General features: G+C 46.6%; 1 protein-coding gene across 9 annotated transcripts in view; it reads left to right on the top strand.

Moving 5' to 3' along the window:
• LOC140469360 (dynamin-1) overlaps positions 1-19,871 on the top strand; it is a 246,391-nt gene that overhangs the window by 75,080 nt on the left and 151,440 nt on the right. For all 9 annotated transcript variants that reach the window (XM_072565798.1, XM_072565803.1, XM_072565799.1 and 6 more), the window contains exons 3-9: positions 8,734-8,883; positions 10,365-10,568; positions 12,606-12,704; positions 14,381-14,541; positions 15,583-15,725; positions 17,701-17,836; positions 19,453-19,520. In XM_072565798.1, the coding sequence (XP_072421899.1) occupies positions 8,734-8,883; positions 10,365-10,568; positions 12,606-12,704; positions 14,381-14,541; positions 15,583-15,725; positions 17,701-17,836; positions 19,453-19,520 (961 nt within the window). The remainder of the gene's footprint in view (positions 1-8,733; positions 8,884-10,364; positions 10,569-12,605; positions 12,705-14,380; positions 14,542-15,582; positions 15,726-17,700; positions 17,837-19,452; positions 19,521-19,871) is intronic.

The raw sequence follows: 19,871 nt of genomic DNA on the forward strand, positions 1-19,871 counted from the left end.
CTGCAGTCCACCCCCCAGGCCCTACCATTTAGTGTATAATTCCTGCCATGATTCACCTTACCAACATGCAAAATCTCACATAAATCTAAATTAAACTCCATCTGCCAATCCTCTGTCTATTCACTCACCTGATCAAGGTCGCATCGTACTCTGGGAAGATCTCCTTTACTGTCCACTATGCCTCCAATTTCGGTGTCATCTGCAAACTTACTAAGCTATATTCACATCCAGATGATTTATATAAATGTCTGGAAAAGCAGTGGACCCCACACCGATCCTCGTGGCATGCCGCTGGTCACAGGCCTCCAATCTGAAAAAAAACGCCCCCACCACCCTCTGTCTCCTGCTTCCTTTTGTATACAACTGGCTAGCTCCCCCTGGATTCCATGTAATCTAACCTTACTAACCAGTCTGCTGTGTGAAACCTTATCGAATGTGTCGCTGAAGTCCATATGGACAACTCCTACTGCTCTGCCCTCATCAACCTTCTTTATCACCTCTTCAAAAAAACTCAGTCAAGTTAGTGAGACATGATTTCCCACGCACAAAGTCATTAACTATCCCTAACCAGTCCTCATCTTTCCAAATGTGTGTAATTTCTGTCTCTCAGAATCCCTCTCGCAACATACCCACCACTAACGTCAGGCTCACGGGTCCATAGTTCCCTGGCATTTCCTTCCCGCCCTTCTTAAATAGTGGCACCACGTTAGCCAACCTCCAGTCTTCTGGCCCTTCACCTGTGGCTAGCGATGAGAGAGACCCAGCAATCTCTTCCCTGGCTTCCCACAAAGGTCTTGGAAACGGATCAGTCCCAGGGGATTTATCTACCTTTACGCGTTTCAAGACATCCAGCACCTCCTCTTTTGTAACATGGACACTATTCAAGACGTCACCATTTATTTCCCCAAGTTCCTTCGCGTTCATGTCCTCCTCCACAGTAAATACTGGCACAAAATATTCTGCTCCCACCTTTGCTCACCCTGAAATTGTTATGATGTTGGTTCCTATCAGTTGGCCATGCTCCACATGTGTGTTGTATATGGTCTTGGGTTTATTAAAAAAAATGTTTGTTCAGTCCCATTGGTGTGTCTGTTTAACACCTTCCCCCCAGTCAGTGAGGCTGAGATGAGGAGGCCGTATGTGGGAGGGTTGTGAGTGTGAAACTATCCTGACCCTTTCCTCACATGAAGGGGTTGATCTGTATCTCCCCCACAACACTGGGTCCTTCTGGACTTCTGTTTTTCTCCCCTGTTGCCATAGAAGCAATTACGTCAGATGTTCCTCACAGCAGAGGATTTGATGTCCCTTTTGCAAGTTAACTGTGAGTTGTATCCTGAGACCAGCCTGTCAGTTTAGACCTAAAGCAACAGCAACACTGCATGTTCTCCATGAGAACAGGATAGGGCACTGTGATGGGGTTTGGACATCACTACAAACCACTGAGACTTCATCTGTGGGGAAGGAATTTTCACAGCATTCATGTTTCAAACCCACTTCACACACCAGGTTAGTGACAACAGGAGCTTTTCCTGGATGTGTGTGTGGGAAGTGTTATACAATGGATACCTTTACCTTCTGCCTGTTTGCTTATGTAGATGTACAGTCAAACAGAAACCCCCGCACTGCACCAGTTTTAAGGTCAGCTCACGTGAACTAATCCATGCAGAGTATTTGAGCTCGTGTCTTCTGCTTACCGAGTTGGATTGTTTCTCGAGAGAGAGAGAGAGAGAGAGAGAGAGAGAAAAACAGGACCCTAACTTGGCCATGTGCAATCTGCCACACGTGTAGCTCCTCAGTGTTAGACACCCTCCCCAGACAACTCGTCCCAGATTTGTCACTTGTAATCCTCCACCTTTAATCCCTTCTTCCAATTCCCTGCCCATTCCTGTGTGTGTGTGTGAGAGACAGTAGGGAAACAGGCCCTTTGGCCCAACAAGTCCACTCTGACCCGCCGAAGAGTAACCCACCCAGACCCACTCCCCAACACAATATTAACCCCTGACTAATGCACCTAACACTATGGGCAATTTAGCATGGCCGATTCACCTGACCTGCACACTTTGTGACTGGGGGGGAGGAAACTCACACAGACACAGGGAGAATGTGCAAACTCCACACAGACAGTCACCCAAACTGGGACTTGGACCTGGGTCCCTAGCGCTGTGAGGCAGCAGTGCTAACCATCAAGCCACTGTACCACCCCTCTCTTCAACACTTCGAAGTCTATGTTAAGAATAAAGAACAAAGAACAAAGAAAATTTATTGCCCAGGAACAGGCCCTTTGGCCGTCCAACCCTGAGCCGATCCAAATCCACTGTCTAAACCAATCGCCCAATTCCTAAGCATCTGTATCCCTCTGCTCCCCATCTACTCATGTACCTGTCCAGATGCATCTTACCGTGCCTGCATCTACTACTTCTGCTGGCAACGTGTTCCAGGCACCTACCAGCCTCTGTGTAAAGTACTTGCCACGTGTCTCCCCCTTAAACTTTCCACCTCTTACCTTGAAAGCGTGACCTCTCGTTATTGAATCCGTCACCCTGGGAAAAAGCTTATCTCTATCCACCCTGTGTATACCCTGCATGATTTTGTAGACCTCAGTCAGGTCCTCCCAAATCTCCTTTTTTCTAATGAAAACAATCCTAACCTACTCACCTTCCATACCAGTCAACATCCTCATAAACCTTTTCTGCACCCTCTCCAAAGCGACCGGTACTGTACACCGTATTCTAAATGCAGCCAAACTAATGTCTTGTACAATGTTAACATGACCTGCCAGCAGTTACACTCAATACCCCGTCCAATGAAGACAAGCATACTATATGCCTTCTTGACCACTCTATCCAGCTGTGCAGCCACCTTCAGGGTACAATGGACCTGAACTCCCTTCTGCTCATCAACTGTTGTTTGTGATGTACATAAATGATCTGGAAGAGGACACTGTTGGTATGATTAGCAAGTTTGCAGATGACACGAAGATTGGTGGAGTGGTAGAAAACATAGGGGACTGTCGAAGAATACAGGAGAATATAGATAGACTGGAGAGTTGGGCGGAGAAGTGGCAGATGGAGTTCAATCCAGGCAAATGTGAGGTGATGCATTTTGGGAAGTCTAATTTATATAGCACCCTTAAGGTCTTCACAGGAACACTATTGTTCAAAAAAATGACACCAATAAAATAAATACATTCACATAGCTTTGTTCATTACCCCAGGATGTCCTAAAGTACTTCACAGTCAGTCAACTACTCTTCACAGTCAACACAGGCATAATATGAACATAGAAGTGTATGCACATCAAATGTCCACAGGTAGCACTCTGATAATGAGCAGAGAAACTGTTTATCTCTCAGCCTTGGCCTGACGGGGAGACTGCCATGTTCCTCTTTGGAGTGGTGCCCTGGGTTGTTTAACATTTACCTGAGATGGCTGTCAGTCCCTTGGTGAAACATCTCACCCAAAAGATGGTTCTTTCTGACAATGCTGCACTCCCTCAGGTACTGCACTGGGATGTCCACTTAGATTCTCAGTGGGTAGAGTGGAACCGGAACTTGCGATCTTTCAGATAAGGTAAGACCATAAGACACAGGAACAGAAATTAGGCCATTTGGTCTGCTCTGCCATTCAATCATGACTGATAAGTTTCTCAACCCCATTCTCCTGCCTGCTCGCATCAATCCCCTTGACAATCAAGAACCTGTCTATTTCTGTCTTAAATTTACTCAATGACCTGGCCTCCCCAACCTTCTGTGGCAACAAATTCCATAGATTCCCCACTCTCTGGAGATAAGGAAGATGTTTTTCCTTATCTCCGTTCTAAAAGGTCTTTCCCTTTACTCTAAGGCTGTGTCCTCAGGTTCTAGTCTCTCCTGTTAAAGGAAACATTTCCAAAAGTCTACTCTATCGAGGCCTTTCAGTAGTCTATAAGTTTCAATTAGATCCCACCTTATCCTCCTAAATTCTATTGAGCATAGACCTAGAAACCTCAAACATTCCTCAAATGTTAAGTCTTTCCTTTCTGGGATCATTCTCATGAACCTTCTCTGAACCCGCTCTGGGACCAATACATCCTTGCTGAAGTATGGAGCCCAAAATTGCTCACAAGACTCTAAATGCGGTCTGACCAGAACTTTATAAAGCCTCAGAAGTACCTCCTTGCTATTATGTTCTAGTTCTCTGGAAATAAATGCCAACATTATATTTGCTTTCATAGCTACCGACTCACCCTGCCAGTTAGCCTTAAGAGAAGTTAACCTGCAGTTTTTTGCTTTATGTTAAGATTCAGCCACATTGCTGTGGGAGTCACTCATAGACCAGACTGGGTGATATCAGCAGATTTCCTTCCCTAAGGGACTAGCGTGAACTAGATTTTTTTTCTACAACAATCAGATAAGTTCCCGGCCCCTATTCCTGATACTAGCTTTCTGTTCCATATACAGTTAATGAACTAAATTTGAATTCTCCCAATGCCAAGGAGAGATTTGAATCGTTTTCTCTGGATTTCCGATCCAGTTTCCATCCTTCCATTTCGAACCCTCGCAGTGACTGGAATTTTCCATTTCTATAATCTTCAGACCACAGTTTTTCCATGTTAATGTGCAGAAAAGCAGAATATACAAAGCAGCAATGTGGAAAATTCAAATCGATAACTCATCAGTGACTGAGCTGTGAGTCAGAGATGAACTGGAGCCAAAACCAGGGTCGAATTCCAGGATAAATTCTGGGAATTGGAAACATACGGAATTCTCTCCATTTGGGCTTCATTGCTTCATTAGCCATCACCATTACTAGTCAAGACCCTCTGTGGTCATTTCTCTGCTCTGTATTAATCTGTGGCTTCTACAAGGCTCGGAAACCTGACTCCTGTTTCCATAGCAACGCCTGCTACTCCTGCAGAGCTAGATCTATCCTGTTGTGAATCTTTGTACCTGAGTCTTTCTGATTCTTGGGTTCAGTCAGATATCTGCCTCCAAATGGTGGGAAGCTGCCCCTTCTGTCTGGCCTTGAGTTTCAAGGTGCTATTTTCAGTTGTTGGTCCAGGAAGGTTCCCCACTCTTTCTCCTTCCCCACTTTTGTCCAGCACTTCCCCCTTCTTTTTCCCTGTGTCTGCGTGTGTTTCCTCTGGGTACTCTGGTTTCCTCCCACAGTCCAAAGACGTGCAGGTTAGGTGGATTGGCCATGCTAAGTTGCCGCAGGCTAGGATGGGTTAGCCATAGGAATTGCAAGTTAGTGGGGATCCCGGTGCAATACTCTTCGTAGATGTTCATAGAATCCCGACAGTATGGAAACAGGCCATTTGGCCCAACAAGTCCATACCGACCCTCCGAAGAGCAGCCCACCCAGACCCATTCCCCTACACCTAACACTATGGGCAATTTAGCATGGCCAATTCACCTGACCTGCACATCTTTGGACTGTGGGAGGAAACTGGAGGAAACCCACACAGACACAGGGAGAATGTGCAAACTCCACACAGACAGTTACCCAAGGTGGGAATTGAACCCTGGTCCCTGGTGCTGTGAGGTAGCAGTGCTAACCACTGAGCTACCATGCTCCCCACAAACTCTTGGGAAATAAGGCAGGGCAGGTGACTGAGGTGTCAGTGGGGGAGCACTTTGGGGCCAGCGACCATAATTCTATTAAGATTTAAAATAATGATGGAAAAGGATAGACCAGATCTAAAAGTTGAAGTTCTAAATTGGAGAAAGGCCAATTGTGACAGTATTAGGCAAGAACTTTCAAAAGCTGATTGGCTGCAGATGTTTGTAGGTAAAAGGATGGCTGGAAAATGGGAAGCCTCCAGAAATGAGATAATGAGAGCCCAGAGAAAGAATATTCCTATCAGGGTGAAAGGAAAAGCTGTTAGGGTGAAAGGGAAGGCTGGTAGGTATAGGGAATGCTGGATGACTAAAGAAATTGAGGGTTTGGTTAAGAAAAAGAAGGAAGCATATGTCAGGTATAGACAGAATAGATCGAGTGAATCCTTAGAAGAGTATAAAGGCAGTCGGAGTATACTTAAGAAGGAAATCAGGAGGGCAAAACGGGGACATGAGATAGCTTTGGCAAATAGAGTTAAGGAGAATCCAAAGGGTTTTTACAACTACATTAAAGACAAAAGGGTAACTAGGGCGAGAATAGGGCCCCTCAAAGATCAGCAAGGCGGCCTTTGTGTGGAGCCGCAGGAGATGGGGCAAATACTAAACGAGTATTTTGCATCAGTACGTACTGTGGACAAGGACAAATAAGATATAGAATGTAGGGAAATAGATGGTGACATCTTGAAAAATGCCCATATTGCAGAAGAGGAAGTGCTGGATGTCTTGAAACGCATAAAAGTGGATAAATCCCCAGGATCTGATCAGGTGTGCCCGAGAACCCTGTGGGAAGCTAGGGAAGTGATTGCTGGGCCCCTTACTGAGATATTTGTATCATCGATAGTCACAGGTGAGGTGCCAGAAGACTGGAGGTTGGCTAACGTGGTGCCACTGTTTAAGAAGGGTGGTAAAGACAAGCCAGGGAATTATAGACCGGTGATCCTAATGTTGGTGGTGGGCAAGTTGTTGGAGGGAATCCTGAGGGATAGAATGTGCGTGTATTTGGAAAAGCAAGGACTGATTAAGGATTATCAACATGACTTTGTGCGTGGAAAATCATGTCTCACAAACTTGATTGAGTTTTTTGAAGAAGTAACAAAGAGGATTGATGAGGGCAGAGCAGTAGATGTGATCTATATGGACTTCAGTAAGGCGTTCGACAAGCTTCCCCCTGGGAGACTGGTGAGCAAAGTTAGATCTCACGGAATACAGGGAGAACTAACCATTTCGATGGACCACAGGACTGGCTCAAAGGTAGAAGACAGAGGGTGGTGGTGGAGGGTTGTTTTTCAGACTCTAGGCCTGTGACCAGTGGAGTACCACAAGGATCGATGCTGGGACTTCTACTTTTTGTTTTTTATATAAATGATTTGGATGCCAGCATAAGAGATACAGTTAGTAAGTTTGCAGATGACACCAAAATTGGAGGTGTAGTGGACAGTGAAGACGGTTACCTCAGACTACAACAGGATCGTGATCAGATGGGCCAATAGGCTGAGAAGTGGCAGATGGAGTTTAATTTAGATAAATGCAAGGTGCTGCATTTTGGGAAAGTAAATCTTAGCAGGACTTATACACTTAATGGTAAGGTCCTATGGAGTGTTGCTGAACAAAGAGACCTTGGAGTGCAGGTTCATAGCTCCTTGAAAGTGAAGTCGCAGGTAGATAGAATAGTGAAGAAGGCGTTTGGTATGCTTTCCTTTATTGGTCAGAGTATTGAGTACAGGAGTTGGGAGGTCATGTTGCGGCTGTACAGGACATTGGTTAGGCCATTGTTGGAATATTGCGTGCGATTCTGGTCTCCTTCCTATCTGAAAGATGTTGTGAAACTTGAAAGGGTTCAGAAGAGGTTTACAATGATGTTGCCAGAGTTGGAGGATTTGAGCTATAGAGAGAGGCTGAACAGGCTGGGGCTGTTTTCTCTGAAGTGTCGGAGGCTGAGGGGTGACCTTATAGAGGTTTATAAAATCATGAGGGGCATGGATAGGATAAATAGACAAAGTATTTTTCCTGGGGTGGAGGAGTCCAGAACTCGAGGGCATAGGTTTAGGGTGAGATGGGAAAGATATAACAGAGACCTAAGGGGCAACTTTTTCACGCAGAGGGTGGTACATGTATGGAATGAGCTGCCAGAGGATGTGGTGGAGGCTGGTACAATTGCAACATTTAAGATGCATTTGGATGGGTATATGAATAGGAAGGGTTTGGAGGGATATGGGCCGGGTGCTGGCAGGTGGGACTAGATTGGGTTGGGATATCTGGTTGGCATGGACGGGTTGGACCGAAGGGTCTGTTTCCGTGCTGTATATCTCTATGACTCTAAGTTCACACTTACCCTTCGAAGAGTAACCCACCCAGACCTAATTTCCCCTTACATTTCCCCCTGACTAATGTACCTAACCTACACATCCCTGAATACAATGGGCAATTTAACGCAGCCAGTTCACCTGACCTGCACATTTTTGGATTAGTGGGAGGAAACCCGCACAGATGCAGGGCAAATGTGCGAACTCCACACAGACAGTCAGCAAGGCAAGGATTGAACCCAGGTCCCTGTGAGGCAGTAGTGCTAACCACTGAGCCACTGTGCCACACCAAAGGAACATTGCTACACTGTGGTGGTTAATGCAGCATATCGCAGAGGATGGTTTCGATCCATTGACCTCTGAGCTGTGGGCCCAGCACCTTCCCACTGCACCACTCTGCTCACTTCAGAGAGTTGGTGCAGACTCTGTGGGCTGAGCAGTGTCTTTGTGCACTGTCGGGATTCCGTAAGGTTTAATAACACTTCTTGAATAAATAATAGCTTGAAGATTAGTAAAACATAACTTTGTGCTTTTAATACTAATGCAAGGCGTCTCCCCACTGTGCCCTGCCAACCCTTTACCCAACCATCCCCAGGTTATAGGTGGCACACACTCACTGCCAGCTCTCAGGTGGGCAGTGGGAAAGGTTGTGGATGCTGCAGTTTCCCCCTGAGGGAGTGGCAGTATTTGTGGGGGGTTTGGGAGGGGGGAGCTGTCGAAAATCAAAGGGGGGGCTCTTGGTGAAACAGAAAAGGAAACACGAGATTTTCCATCCAGACTTGTTCTGCTACTCTGTCGTTCAGACACTTTGATTTCTATTTTTGATTCCTGCAGAGTACGCAGAGTTTCTACATTGCAAAGGGAAGAAGTTCACAGACTTTGACGAAGTTCGGAAGGAGATTGAGGATGAAACGGACAGGGTGACCGGCAGCAACAAGGGCATCTCATCAATTCCAATTAACCTGCGGGTCTACTCCCCCAATGGTGAGGATTGGGCAGGACAGCTCTCGTCTTGTAAAACGTGGTTTGGACCAGAAAGGGTTAACTGACGCCACAAGATAAGCTGCACCCATCAGGATGCAAAGGGGCCCACCAGCTCCCATAACATAGGAACATAGAGGCTAGGAGCAGGAGTAGGCCATTTGGCCTCTTGAGCCTGCTTTGCCATTCAGTATGACCATGGTTGACAAGCAGGAAGCTGGAAGAACACAGCATCAGGAGGTGGAGATGTTTAGGGAGTAATCCATCTTCAGGACTGAGATGTTGACTTCTCCACCTCCTGGTGCTGCCTGGCTTGCTGTGTTCTTCCAGCCTCCTGATTGTCTACCTTGGATTCCAGCATCCGCAGTTTATTGACTGTGTTCCATATGATCATGGCTGATCATTGAGCTCAATACCCTAATCTCACCCTCTCCTCGTATCCCTTTAGCCACAAGGACAATATTTACCTTCTTCTGGAAAACACATAATGTTTTGGCCTTAACTACTTTCCCTGGTATTGAATTCCACAGGCTCATCACCCTTGTTGTTCTTTGCATTAAGCGGATGCAGCTAAAGTAATGATGTACTCATTCTTAAACTGAGCCTAACCTCTCAAGAGAGGCCATCTTGGATGTAATATAACTCTTCTGTTGTGGTGTCCTTCCTGATGTGGTAACAGAACCCCAGACTAATACTGACACAAAGGATTGGTGTCAGCAAACCTATCCACTGGACGGCACAGTGGCTCAGTGGTTAGCACTGCTGCCTCACAGCACCAGGGACCCGAGTTCAATTCCAGCCTCGGGCGACTGTCTGTGTGGAGTTTGTACATTCTCCCCGTGTCTGCATAGGTTTCCTCCGGATGCTCCAGTTTCCTCCCACAGTCCAAAGATGTGCGGGTCCGGTGAATTGGCCACGCTAAATTGTCCATAGTGTTAGGCCCATTAGTCAGAGGGGAAACAGGTCTGGGTGGTTTACTCTCTGAGAGGGTCGGTGTGGACTTGTTGGGCCGAAGGGCCTGTTTCCACACTGTAGGAAATCTAATCAAGATATCGTAGATCATACTCAATATTAACCCGATGTCATGATCCTGAAATCTGTAATAAACTCCTCAAAATATAGCCCCATATTCAGAGAATGCAAGTAATTAAATGTGGTGTTAAACTTAATTGACACAATCCTATGCAGCACTTCAACCTTTCTTAATTTAGTTACCTCTCTCTCTTCCAAACTTTCACTCCCCCAGAGAGGTGGTGCTTGTAAATTGTACTTTTAGTTAGAAACACAGGTGATTTGGTGGTGGTTTTTCTTAAAAAAAAGCATTCCAAATACAAAAGTTTTAAAAGAACTTTTATCCTGTTCCATGTTTTGCCAAAACGTAAATGTGCCCCATTACTGTCAAGTTTCAATGAATTGATTCCTCATTCTAAAACTCTAGACAACACAAAGATGTGAATTAACGGCATTGTCTGCTCTCTCCTCAGTTCTTAACCTGACCTTGATTGACCTCCCTGGAATGACCAAGATAGCGGTGGGTGACCAACCCCCTGACATTGAGTTCCAGATCCGAGACATGCTCCTGCAGTTTGTCACCAAGGAGAACTGTCTGATCTTAGCAGTGTCTCCTGCCAACTCCGACCTGGCCAACTCTGACGCCCTGAAGATAGCCAAAGAGGTTGATCCCCAAGGTATGGTGCCATCTCTCGCTGGCAATTTGACAAGGTTTGTGGTCCAGTACCCAGGGTGGAACTGGAAACCCCGCACTGCTGCTCCACCATCATCCGTACGACCTGGACACAATGCTCATGTTTTGGTACAGGGTCCGCAGTCACTGCTTCTACTCTGGGGCTTGATTTGTGGCAGGTTTAGAACATAGAACATTACAGCGCAGTACAGGCCCTTCGGCCCTTGAAGTTGTGCCGACCTGTCATACCAATCTGAAGCCCATCTAACCTACACTATTCCATGTACGTCCATATGCTTGTCCAATGACGACTTAAATGTACTTAAAGTTGGCAAACCTACTACCGATTCTTAAGTACCGTTTTTGGTCCATTTATTCCTTTCGATGTTGCTGCAAACCTGTGGTTGACTGGGCCTGGAATCCCGACTTCAGCGATGGCAATGTTACACAGTTTTTGAGCTTCTCTGAGTTTCTGGGCTCAGAATATTCTCTGTGATCAACTCCAGTCCGTGTTTCTTATTTTACCGGCATGATACCTCGATTCCGAGGATAAAGCTACAGGAGGTTACACAAACCAAGATTTTATTGCCTGGATATTGGGATGTAAGGGAGTGATTGTCATGTGAGTAGTAGTTGAGGACTCTGGGTCTGTACTTGATGGAGTTTAGAGGGACGAGGGAGGATCTCAATGAAACGTATATTGGACATGGATAGGGTGGACATGGAAAAGATGTTTCCATCAGTATAGAGATGTGGACCCGAGGGCACAGCCTCAGACAGAAGGGACGGTTCTTTAGAACTGAGATGTGGAGAAATTTCTTCAGCCAGAGGGTGGTGTCTCTGTGGAGCTCATTGCTGTGGTAGGTGTGGAGGCCAAGTCGTTGAGTGTATTTAAGGCAGAGATACAGAGGAACCCTGATTATCCGGCGTTCAATTATCCGAATATCGGATTATCTGTCAAGATCCTAAGTTCCTGATGCTCAGCTAAACTATGTTATCCGGCATTCGATTAACCGAGCAAAATACTCCCCACCCGTGTCCTTCGGATAATCGAGGCTCCTTTGTCGAAAGTTTCTTGTTGAGTGAAGGGATCAAGGGTTACGAGGAGGAGGCAGGAGAATGGGATTGAGAAACATGATCAAGTGGCAGAGCAGACCTGATGGGATGAATGGCCTCATTCTGCTCCTGTATTTTATTGTCTTGTGATTTGATCAAATTATGCAAGATACCAACAACAAAAAAAACAAAAAATATCGGGGACAGCTGTATTTTTTGTTTCATGGGATGTGTGCAGGTCCAGCATTTGTTGTTCATCCTTAATTGCCCTTTGAACTGAGTGACTTGATCAGCCATTTCAGAGGGCAGTTAGGAGTTATTGGTGTGGGGCTGGAGTCCTGTCTAGGCCAGGTAGGGATGGCAGACTTCCTTGGCTAAAGGGAATTAGTGAACCAGATGGGTCTTTAGAACAATCAATGGGAGGTTCATGGTTACCATTACTGAGACTAGCTTTGTGTTTCAAATTCATGAATTTAATTCAGATTTCATCTGTTGCTATAATGAGACTTTAAACCATATTCCCCCAAATCTTTAGCCTGTGTCTCTGGATAAGTAGCCCAGTGACAGACCCACTACACCACCACCTCTCCCTGACTCAAAGCCAGGAAATTAGGTGTATTTTATTAAATCGTGTTCAAATTTGTGGTCTTACAGGAATCACACTGGCACACAGAGTGACCAATTGCTAAAATAATCATTGGCCGTTGATGTGGAATATTGTAAGTGCATCCTTTGTCACCTGCTCTCCCAGACTTAAAAAAAAGTAGGCCTCAGCCCATCCCTGACCTCTCCAGGTGCTCTTCTATAACTTCGCCACCAGGTGGTGTCTTGCCTCTATGGGGCCAGCCCCCACCCCAAGGGGCCCTGTTTCGCTTCTCTGGGGCTCAGTGCTGTCCCAATGGGGCCCAGTGCCCCTACCCACCCCCACCCCCCCAAAGTACACCAGTGGTTTTTGCCTGAAAAGTTTTTTTTTGCTATCTTCCAGGTCTGCGTACAATTGGGGTCATCACTAAACTGGATCTGATGGATGAAGGGACAGATGCCCGTGATATCTTGGAAAACAAACTGTTACCCCTTAGACGAGGTAAATTCCAAAGGAGTATGTTCTGGTTTCAGTTTCTCCCAGCATTGGTGTTGTGATTTCAATACTTACAGAAACAAAACTAAATGTTTCCAGAATTGTTGCTAGAGTTGTGTCACAGTTGGTAAGTTAGTACCAACATGCAATGTCAGTACACCTTTAAGACTCACGGAATGTCAGCACACCTTTAAGAGGCAATGATAGTACACCTTTAAGAGACGCAGAGTGTTAGTACACCTTAAAGAGGCATGGAATGTCTGTACACCTTTAAGAGACGTGGAGTGTTTGTACCCCTTTAAGAGATGTGGAGTGTCAGTACTCCTTTAAGGGACACGGAATGTTAGTACACCTTTAAGAGACGTGGAGTGCTAGTAAGAGATATGCTATGATATCAGCCCTGTAACATAACATGCGACCTGAAGCAGAAAAGTCTCAGACTCCATCTTAACTTGGCTCACTTGAAGCATGACATGGTGAAGAGTGCATACTGATCCCTGTAACCCAGCAGTGTCATTCTATCTCAGACCCTATGGGCTGAATCTTCCCATCCTTTAGTGAAGTGTCAGTTTTGGGTGTACCATGAAGAGTTTCCCTCAGTGAGGCCTGGTGAAGTTTATCACTGCGCTCATCTCTATCATGGTGCATCCAGTCTCCATGGTGCCCTTCCCATTAGCGGTGGTGCTGGTGGTAGTGCTGGCACCTCATGCCATTCACAGTGTGGGCACCATATTTCAAACGCTGCCAGCCAGGGACCAGTCTTCCCAGTGTTTTGCTCCACCACAACATGGAAGGAGATGGGTGGGCGTGGGAGGTTGAGAACCTGGTTTCTGGATATTCTGGGAAATGGCTGATGGAGACTCAGGGGCAGGTTGGACAGAAGATCAGTGATCCAAGCGCCCAAGCAAACACAAGGTGAAGCGCATTATCGAAGGGCCCTGCGCTGCACCCTGTGTAGATACAGTCATAGAGATGTACAGCACGGAAACTGACCCTTCGGTCCAACTCGTCCATGCTGACCGGATATTCTAAACTAATCTGGTCCCATTTGCCAGCATTTGGCCCATTTCCCTGTAAACCCTTCCCTATTCATATACCCTTCCAGATGCCTTTTCAATGTTGTAATTGTACCAGCCTCCACCACTTCCTCTGGCAGCTCATTCCATATACGTACCACCCTCTGTGTGGAAAAGTTGCCCCTTAGGTCCCTTTTATATCTTTCCCCCCTCACCCTAAACCTATGCTCTCTAGTTCTGGACTCCCTGACCCCAGGGAAAAGGCCTTATCTATTTTTCCTATCCATGCCCCTCCAGATTTTATAAACCTCTCTAAGGTACACAAGGTGGGTGTGTGATCCGACTGACCTGGTAGGAGAATCACATGTAAGGTGCCCACAAGCTCCAAGCTACAGCAGCAGAGCCCTGACTTTATGAATTGCAAGTCCGTGATCAGTGGTGATTTACTGGTGAGTCTTTGCTGATGCTGTCTTCTGTGGGCAGAGATGGTCACAGCCCAGGTTGCTTGGCAAATGATATTGGAGAATGATGGGCACCTGTATGGTTTGAACCCTGGACCTTCTGAGCCCAATATGAACCCCTTTAAAGGGAGGTAGCAGAAAGCATGCAGTGCTTGTGACCAGGCTTTGACTCCTGGCTCTTCTTCCTTTCTCCTTTTCTTGCAAGGCTACATCGGTGTGGTGAACAGAAGTCAGAAGGACATTGACGGGAGGAAGGACATTCAAACAGCTTTGGCAGCTGAGAGAAAATTCTTTCTTTCACACCCAGCCTATCGGCACATGGCAGACCGCATGGGGACCCCTTATCTTCAGAAGGTGCTCAACCAGGTAATGCTGACAAATGTCAAAGCACCAGGCCATCGGTTGCTATGTCCTCTCAATGACACATTGGCCAACCCTACAGGATCTCCTTGGATTTTCTGGGTATGGGTTAAAGGTCAAAGGTTGTGAGCACTAATTTGGGCAAGGCAACCAGGAAAGATAATGGGTAATTATTTCATTTTTCTCTGTGAACCCCTCTGAATGCTGAGAATATTGTACACGTTTGGCTGGCAGGAGTGGTGTTGCCAGGGCCCAAGATGGGAGGTATATCCGGGCCTCAATACTGGGATCTTGGGGGTCGGGTTCCCTGTACGCAGGTTGTGAGTGGAGTGGGGAGGGACCTGGTTCAGGGGGCCCACAATGTCTGACCCATGACCCTTGGGTGTCACAGGAAGGTCTATTGACTGACACGAGGTCAAATGTCACAGTTCTAGCCATTTTCACCGAGCCACTGTTAAACCTCTGTGAACAAAATGGGGATCTATCTCTTTGGGTTGTGGCGCAGGTCATGTGATAAACCCTAAAGGATGACAGAATCACAGATGGACACGCAAGGGAATGCCAAGCCTAATTTTGGACAGAGCTGGGCAGGATTTACTGACCCACCCCATAGGGGTATCACTAACAGTTGGGGAGATTTGAGCCATTTTACAAGTGGCAGGATGAGCAGCCAAGTGTGTCCATGACCCCTAGGTAACCGATTTGGAGGGGGCTCACAGCCTATTCTGTTTGTAGCAAGGTGGAATTTACCCATCAGCCTCTGGGTCCTGAGGGATCAGGGATGAAGCCAGCTACATGGAGGTGTCCTCGTTGTCAGGGACCCAAAGGGCCCAGCTCTCCAGGCAAGCTTGAGGGACCTTCCCCGGCAATCTGTCCCCAGCTAGAGGCAGGAGAAGTTTCCCCTCTGTGACAGGGATAGGAGGACAAAAAAAACCTACCAGGGTGGTCAGCCTGGACTGTCAGAGGCTTTACCACAAATGTAGGCCTGTTCTTGACATTGTTTGTGTCCCTACTCCCTTGTTGCCACACTCTCTCTCTCTTTAACAGCAATTGACAAACCATATCAGGGACACACTGCCTGCTCTCCGTAACAAGCTACAAAGCCAGCTGCTGTCTATTGAGAAAGAGGTGGAAGAATACAAAAACTTTAGACCTGATGACCCCTCCAGGAAAACCAAGGCCTTGCTACAGTAAGTCTGTCTCTCGATGATGGCTTCACCGCCAACACTAGAGTGTCATCAGAGAGGTCCTTCTTTCCTCAGCTTATTTTTTTTTCTGTCTTTATAAATCCCACCTTCATGTTCACATCTCACTTCCTGGGATGAGGGGATTTGTTTACTTTTTCTTTGTGAATTCACAGGATGTGATTGTCGCTGGTGAGGCCAGGGTTTTTAATCCTGTCCCAGGATGCATTGCAAGGATTGTACTGTGAGGCAGGGCCTGGAATGAGGCAGTATATCAGGGCCCCGTAACCAGGGCCTGGAATGAGGGGTTATATCAGGGCCCCGTAACCAGGGCCTGGAACAAAGGGGTATATCAGGGCCCTGTAACCAGGGCTTGGAATGAGGAGTATATCAAAGCACCTTAACCAGCGCCTGGAATGAGGGGTTATATCAGGGCCCGGAATGAGGCAGTGTATCAGGGCCCCTTAACCAGGGCCTGGAATTAGGCGTTATATCAGGACCCCGTAACCAGGGCCTGGAATGAGGGATTATATCAGGGCCCCGTAACCAGGGCCTGGAATGAGGAGGTATATTAGGGCCCCTTGACCAGGGCCTGGAAGAGGGGTAATATCAGGGCCCCATAACCAGGGCCTGGAACAAAGGGGTATATCAGGGCCCTGTAACCAGGGCCTGGAACAAAGGGGTATATCAGGGCCCTGTAACCAGGGCTTGGAATGAGGAGTATATCAGAGCACCTTAACCAGGGCCTGGAATGAGGGGTTATATCAGGGCCCGAAATGAGGCAGCGTACCAGGGCCTGGAACAAGGCAGTATATCAGGACCCCGTAACCAGGGCCTGGAATGAGGGGGTATATTAGGGCCCCTTGACTAGGGCCTGGAATGAGGGGTTATATCAGGGCCCCGTAACCAGGGCCTGGAATGAGGGGGTATATTAGGGCCCCTTGACCAGGGCCTGGAATAAGGGGTTATATCTGGGCCCCGTAACCAGGGCCTGGAATGAGGCAGTGTATAAGGGCCCCGTAACCAGAGCCTGGAACAAAGGGTTATAACAGGGCCCTGTAACCAGGGCCTGGAATGAGGGGGTATACTAGGGCCCCTTGATCAGGGCCTGGAATGGGGGGATTATATCCAGGCCCCGTAACCAGAGCCTGGAACAAAGTGGTATATCAGAGCCCTGTAACCAGGGCCTGGAATGAGGGGTATATCAGAGCTGAATAACCAGGGCCTGGCGCTTGATGGGGCAGACTGCCCTCGGGAAGGGAGGCAGGGCCCTCCGAGCACAGGGCATGGGAGCAGCACCAAGGCCCTCGATTTCAGTCCTGGCAATAACACTGACACCGGGAACAGTCATGTGTATAACAGTCACCTAAAGTCTGCGAGTGAATCTCATTGGCAATAGCTCTGGCAGATCTCAAGTCAAATTTATACAGTTTATACAGCTTTAAGTTCAACATCAAATGAAGCTTGGTCATATTGAAATTTTAACAAGGGATAGAGCAGTCTACTTATGTGGAGGCTGCTGATTGTGAGCCTAACTGCTCACACTGCACTGTCAAGCCCCAGAGACTGAAAAGAAAGAGTTTTTATAAAGGCAAATCCAATAGTTACAGCAGCTCCTTGACATCGTAACAAAATAAACTATTTGCAAGCCTCATAGATAGAGAGAAACAATTTTGTCTGGGAAATAAAGACCAGGTAGTCGTCTCTTAAAAATTAGCACAAAACCAATTTGAGTTGGAGATTGTGGAAACAGTTCCTTTACAAAGATTTTTGGGAATGTGTCCTGCAGTAGGCTGAAGCAAGTTGAGATCTCCAATCTTGTATAAAGAAATGGTGCCAAGGAATATGGAGCTAAAGCAGGTGAATGAATTGAGCTGTGAATCGGCCTTGAATTAATTGATTGACAGTACAGGCTTGAAAGGCTGAATGGCCTCCTCCATTTTGATGTACGGATTAAAAAATAGTCTTTGTTTTCTGGCAGGATGGTTCAGCAGTTTTCTGTTGATTTCGAGAAGCGAATTGAAGGCTCGGGGGATCAGATTGATACTTACGAGTTGTCAGGGGGTGCGAGAATAAACCGCATTTTCCATGAGAGATTCCCCTTTGAACTCGTCAAGGTAACTACAGGCCTGGCACCTACATCGAGATGCACTGCTTTAACGTTAACCAAATCCTTGGTGATCTCATGAGTTACTGACATTAAATACCTGCTCTGAAACCCAGTGAGTGAGAGTTATAGTTTTGAAGAAGCAAAGTTATTGCCACATTGACACCCCTTCCTTCCAAATGCCGTTAAATCTACAGGCATCCATTAGCTAAAGTGATAGAGTCTGAGCCATTGCAAATGAGTGATCAAATAAAGACCGTACTCACGGGTCATTGATTCAGCAACACGCCAAAGCTGAATGAGTCATTTTGTTCTTGTCTCTTGGTCTATTTTGGTTCTGCTGCATGTTGCCTGCTGTACTCAGCAGGTGAGATTACCCTCCAAGCCTGCCTTCTGGCACATTATATCCATCGTCTCAGCTGTGATTAACCCAAGGGTGAGAGAACAGAACACTAATGGACCCAGATGCTTCTCTTGTTACTTTTAAACCATTAGATGAAATTAGTCTGTGCCAATTTCGTCTTTTTCCAATTTCATCTTGTTCCATCCTGTAACCTGCCCATAATTTGGGCTGTAGTTTTCAAAGGAAACACTGGGGTGTACGCCCTTAGGATTCACCTGCAGAAAGTTTTATATAATCCTTACCCCATGAGCGTTTTAAATACAGAAATTGTTTCGATTCCATGCACTAAAAAAATCATCAATCGTTCTGCCCTGCGCCCTTTTCCTCACCTACCCTGTAGCCCCAGCCTGCCAGCTACAGTACCCTCCCTCCCTTCACTGTGTTCAGCAGCCCCCATTCACGCTCATTTTGATCAGATTAAACCAAGCTAACAATTGATGGTCCCTCTTTAACACGCTCCAACCCAGGACAAAACCCCAAAGGAAACTTAATGGATACATAATGTCCTCCAGCCACTGCTGTGCTCACTGGTCATGGAATTCTTTCGGTTTTATTGGTTATTCAAAATAGAATGAGCACTGAGTGCAGTTTAAACCAGAGGAGTCCATGTAGCCCTTTTAAAATCCCAAAGGAAACTTACCAAATCCAACTAAAATTTGATCGTGTGGAGTATTATGTGTCCTAGGCCAACTTCCAGGTACTTGCTAAACAATATCCTTCACCCTGTCACAGTGTAATGAGTATTCCATTAATATACAAAAACAGAGATTGCTGGAAAAGCTCAGCGGGTCTGGCAGCATCTGTGGAGAGAAATCAGAGTTAACGTTTCTGATCGAGTGACCCTTCCTCAGAATTTCCATTAATACGGAGTGTCGAGATAAATGTAACACGATTGTAGATCCTGAGATGTAGAGGTGTTGGTGTTGGGCTGGGGCGGACAAGGTTAAAGATCACACAACACTAGGTTATAGTTCAATAATTTTATTTGGAAGCACTAGCTTTCGGAGCGCTGCTCCTTCATCAGGTAGCGAGCTGACGAAGGAGCAACACTCTGAAAGCTCGTACTTCCAAATAAACCTGTTGGACTATTGCCTGGTGTTGGGTGATTTTTAACTTTGTAGATTCTGAGGTGGAGGGGCAGAAGGCTTTAGTTACAAGTTTTAGTATTGGGTTCTTGCTTGTGATGTCGTTGGCCTCAGTTTGGGTATTTTCTTTTGTGACAGATGGAGTTTGATGAGAAGGAGCTGCGGCGAGAGATTAGCTACGCCATCAAGAACATCCATGGAATCAGGCATGTATCTGTTAGAGCTAGTGTGTGCTCCATTTCCTTTCGCCTGTATCCAATGCCTGTTGACACTTAACCAGGGTATTTCCAACTTGCCTGTCTCCATCTCCACCCAACATGAAATCTTCAGCCACTGCCTACATCCCCTTGCTTCCAAATTCCCTTCCGATCTGGATGAAGCTGTGAGGGGAATTGAGCGATAGTAGCTGAAAGTGTGTAGCTTCTGTCCAGGACAGGTTACTGATGACAGATTGACCCCTTCCCGGTCAAGAGACAGCTCCGATCTTGGATGAAGAAAAACCCTTGTGGGGTAACGCTTGGGGTGTGGCTGTCCGTCCCAATTTCATTTGTCCCTTC

This window comes from Chiloscyllium punctatum, chromosome 49 (assembly GCF_047496795.1).
Source record: "Chiloscyllium punctatum isolate Juve2018m chromosome 49, sChiPun1.3, whole genome shotgun sequence".
Classification (NCBI taxonomy): domain Eukaryota; kingdom Metazoa; phylum Chordata; class Chondrichthyes; order Orectolobiformes; family Hemiscylliidae; genus Chiloscyllium; species Chiloscyllium punctatum.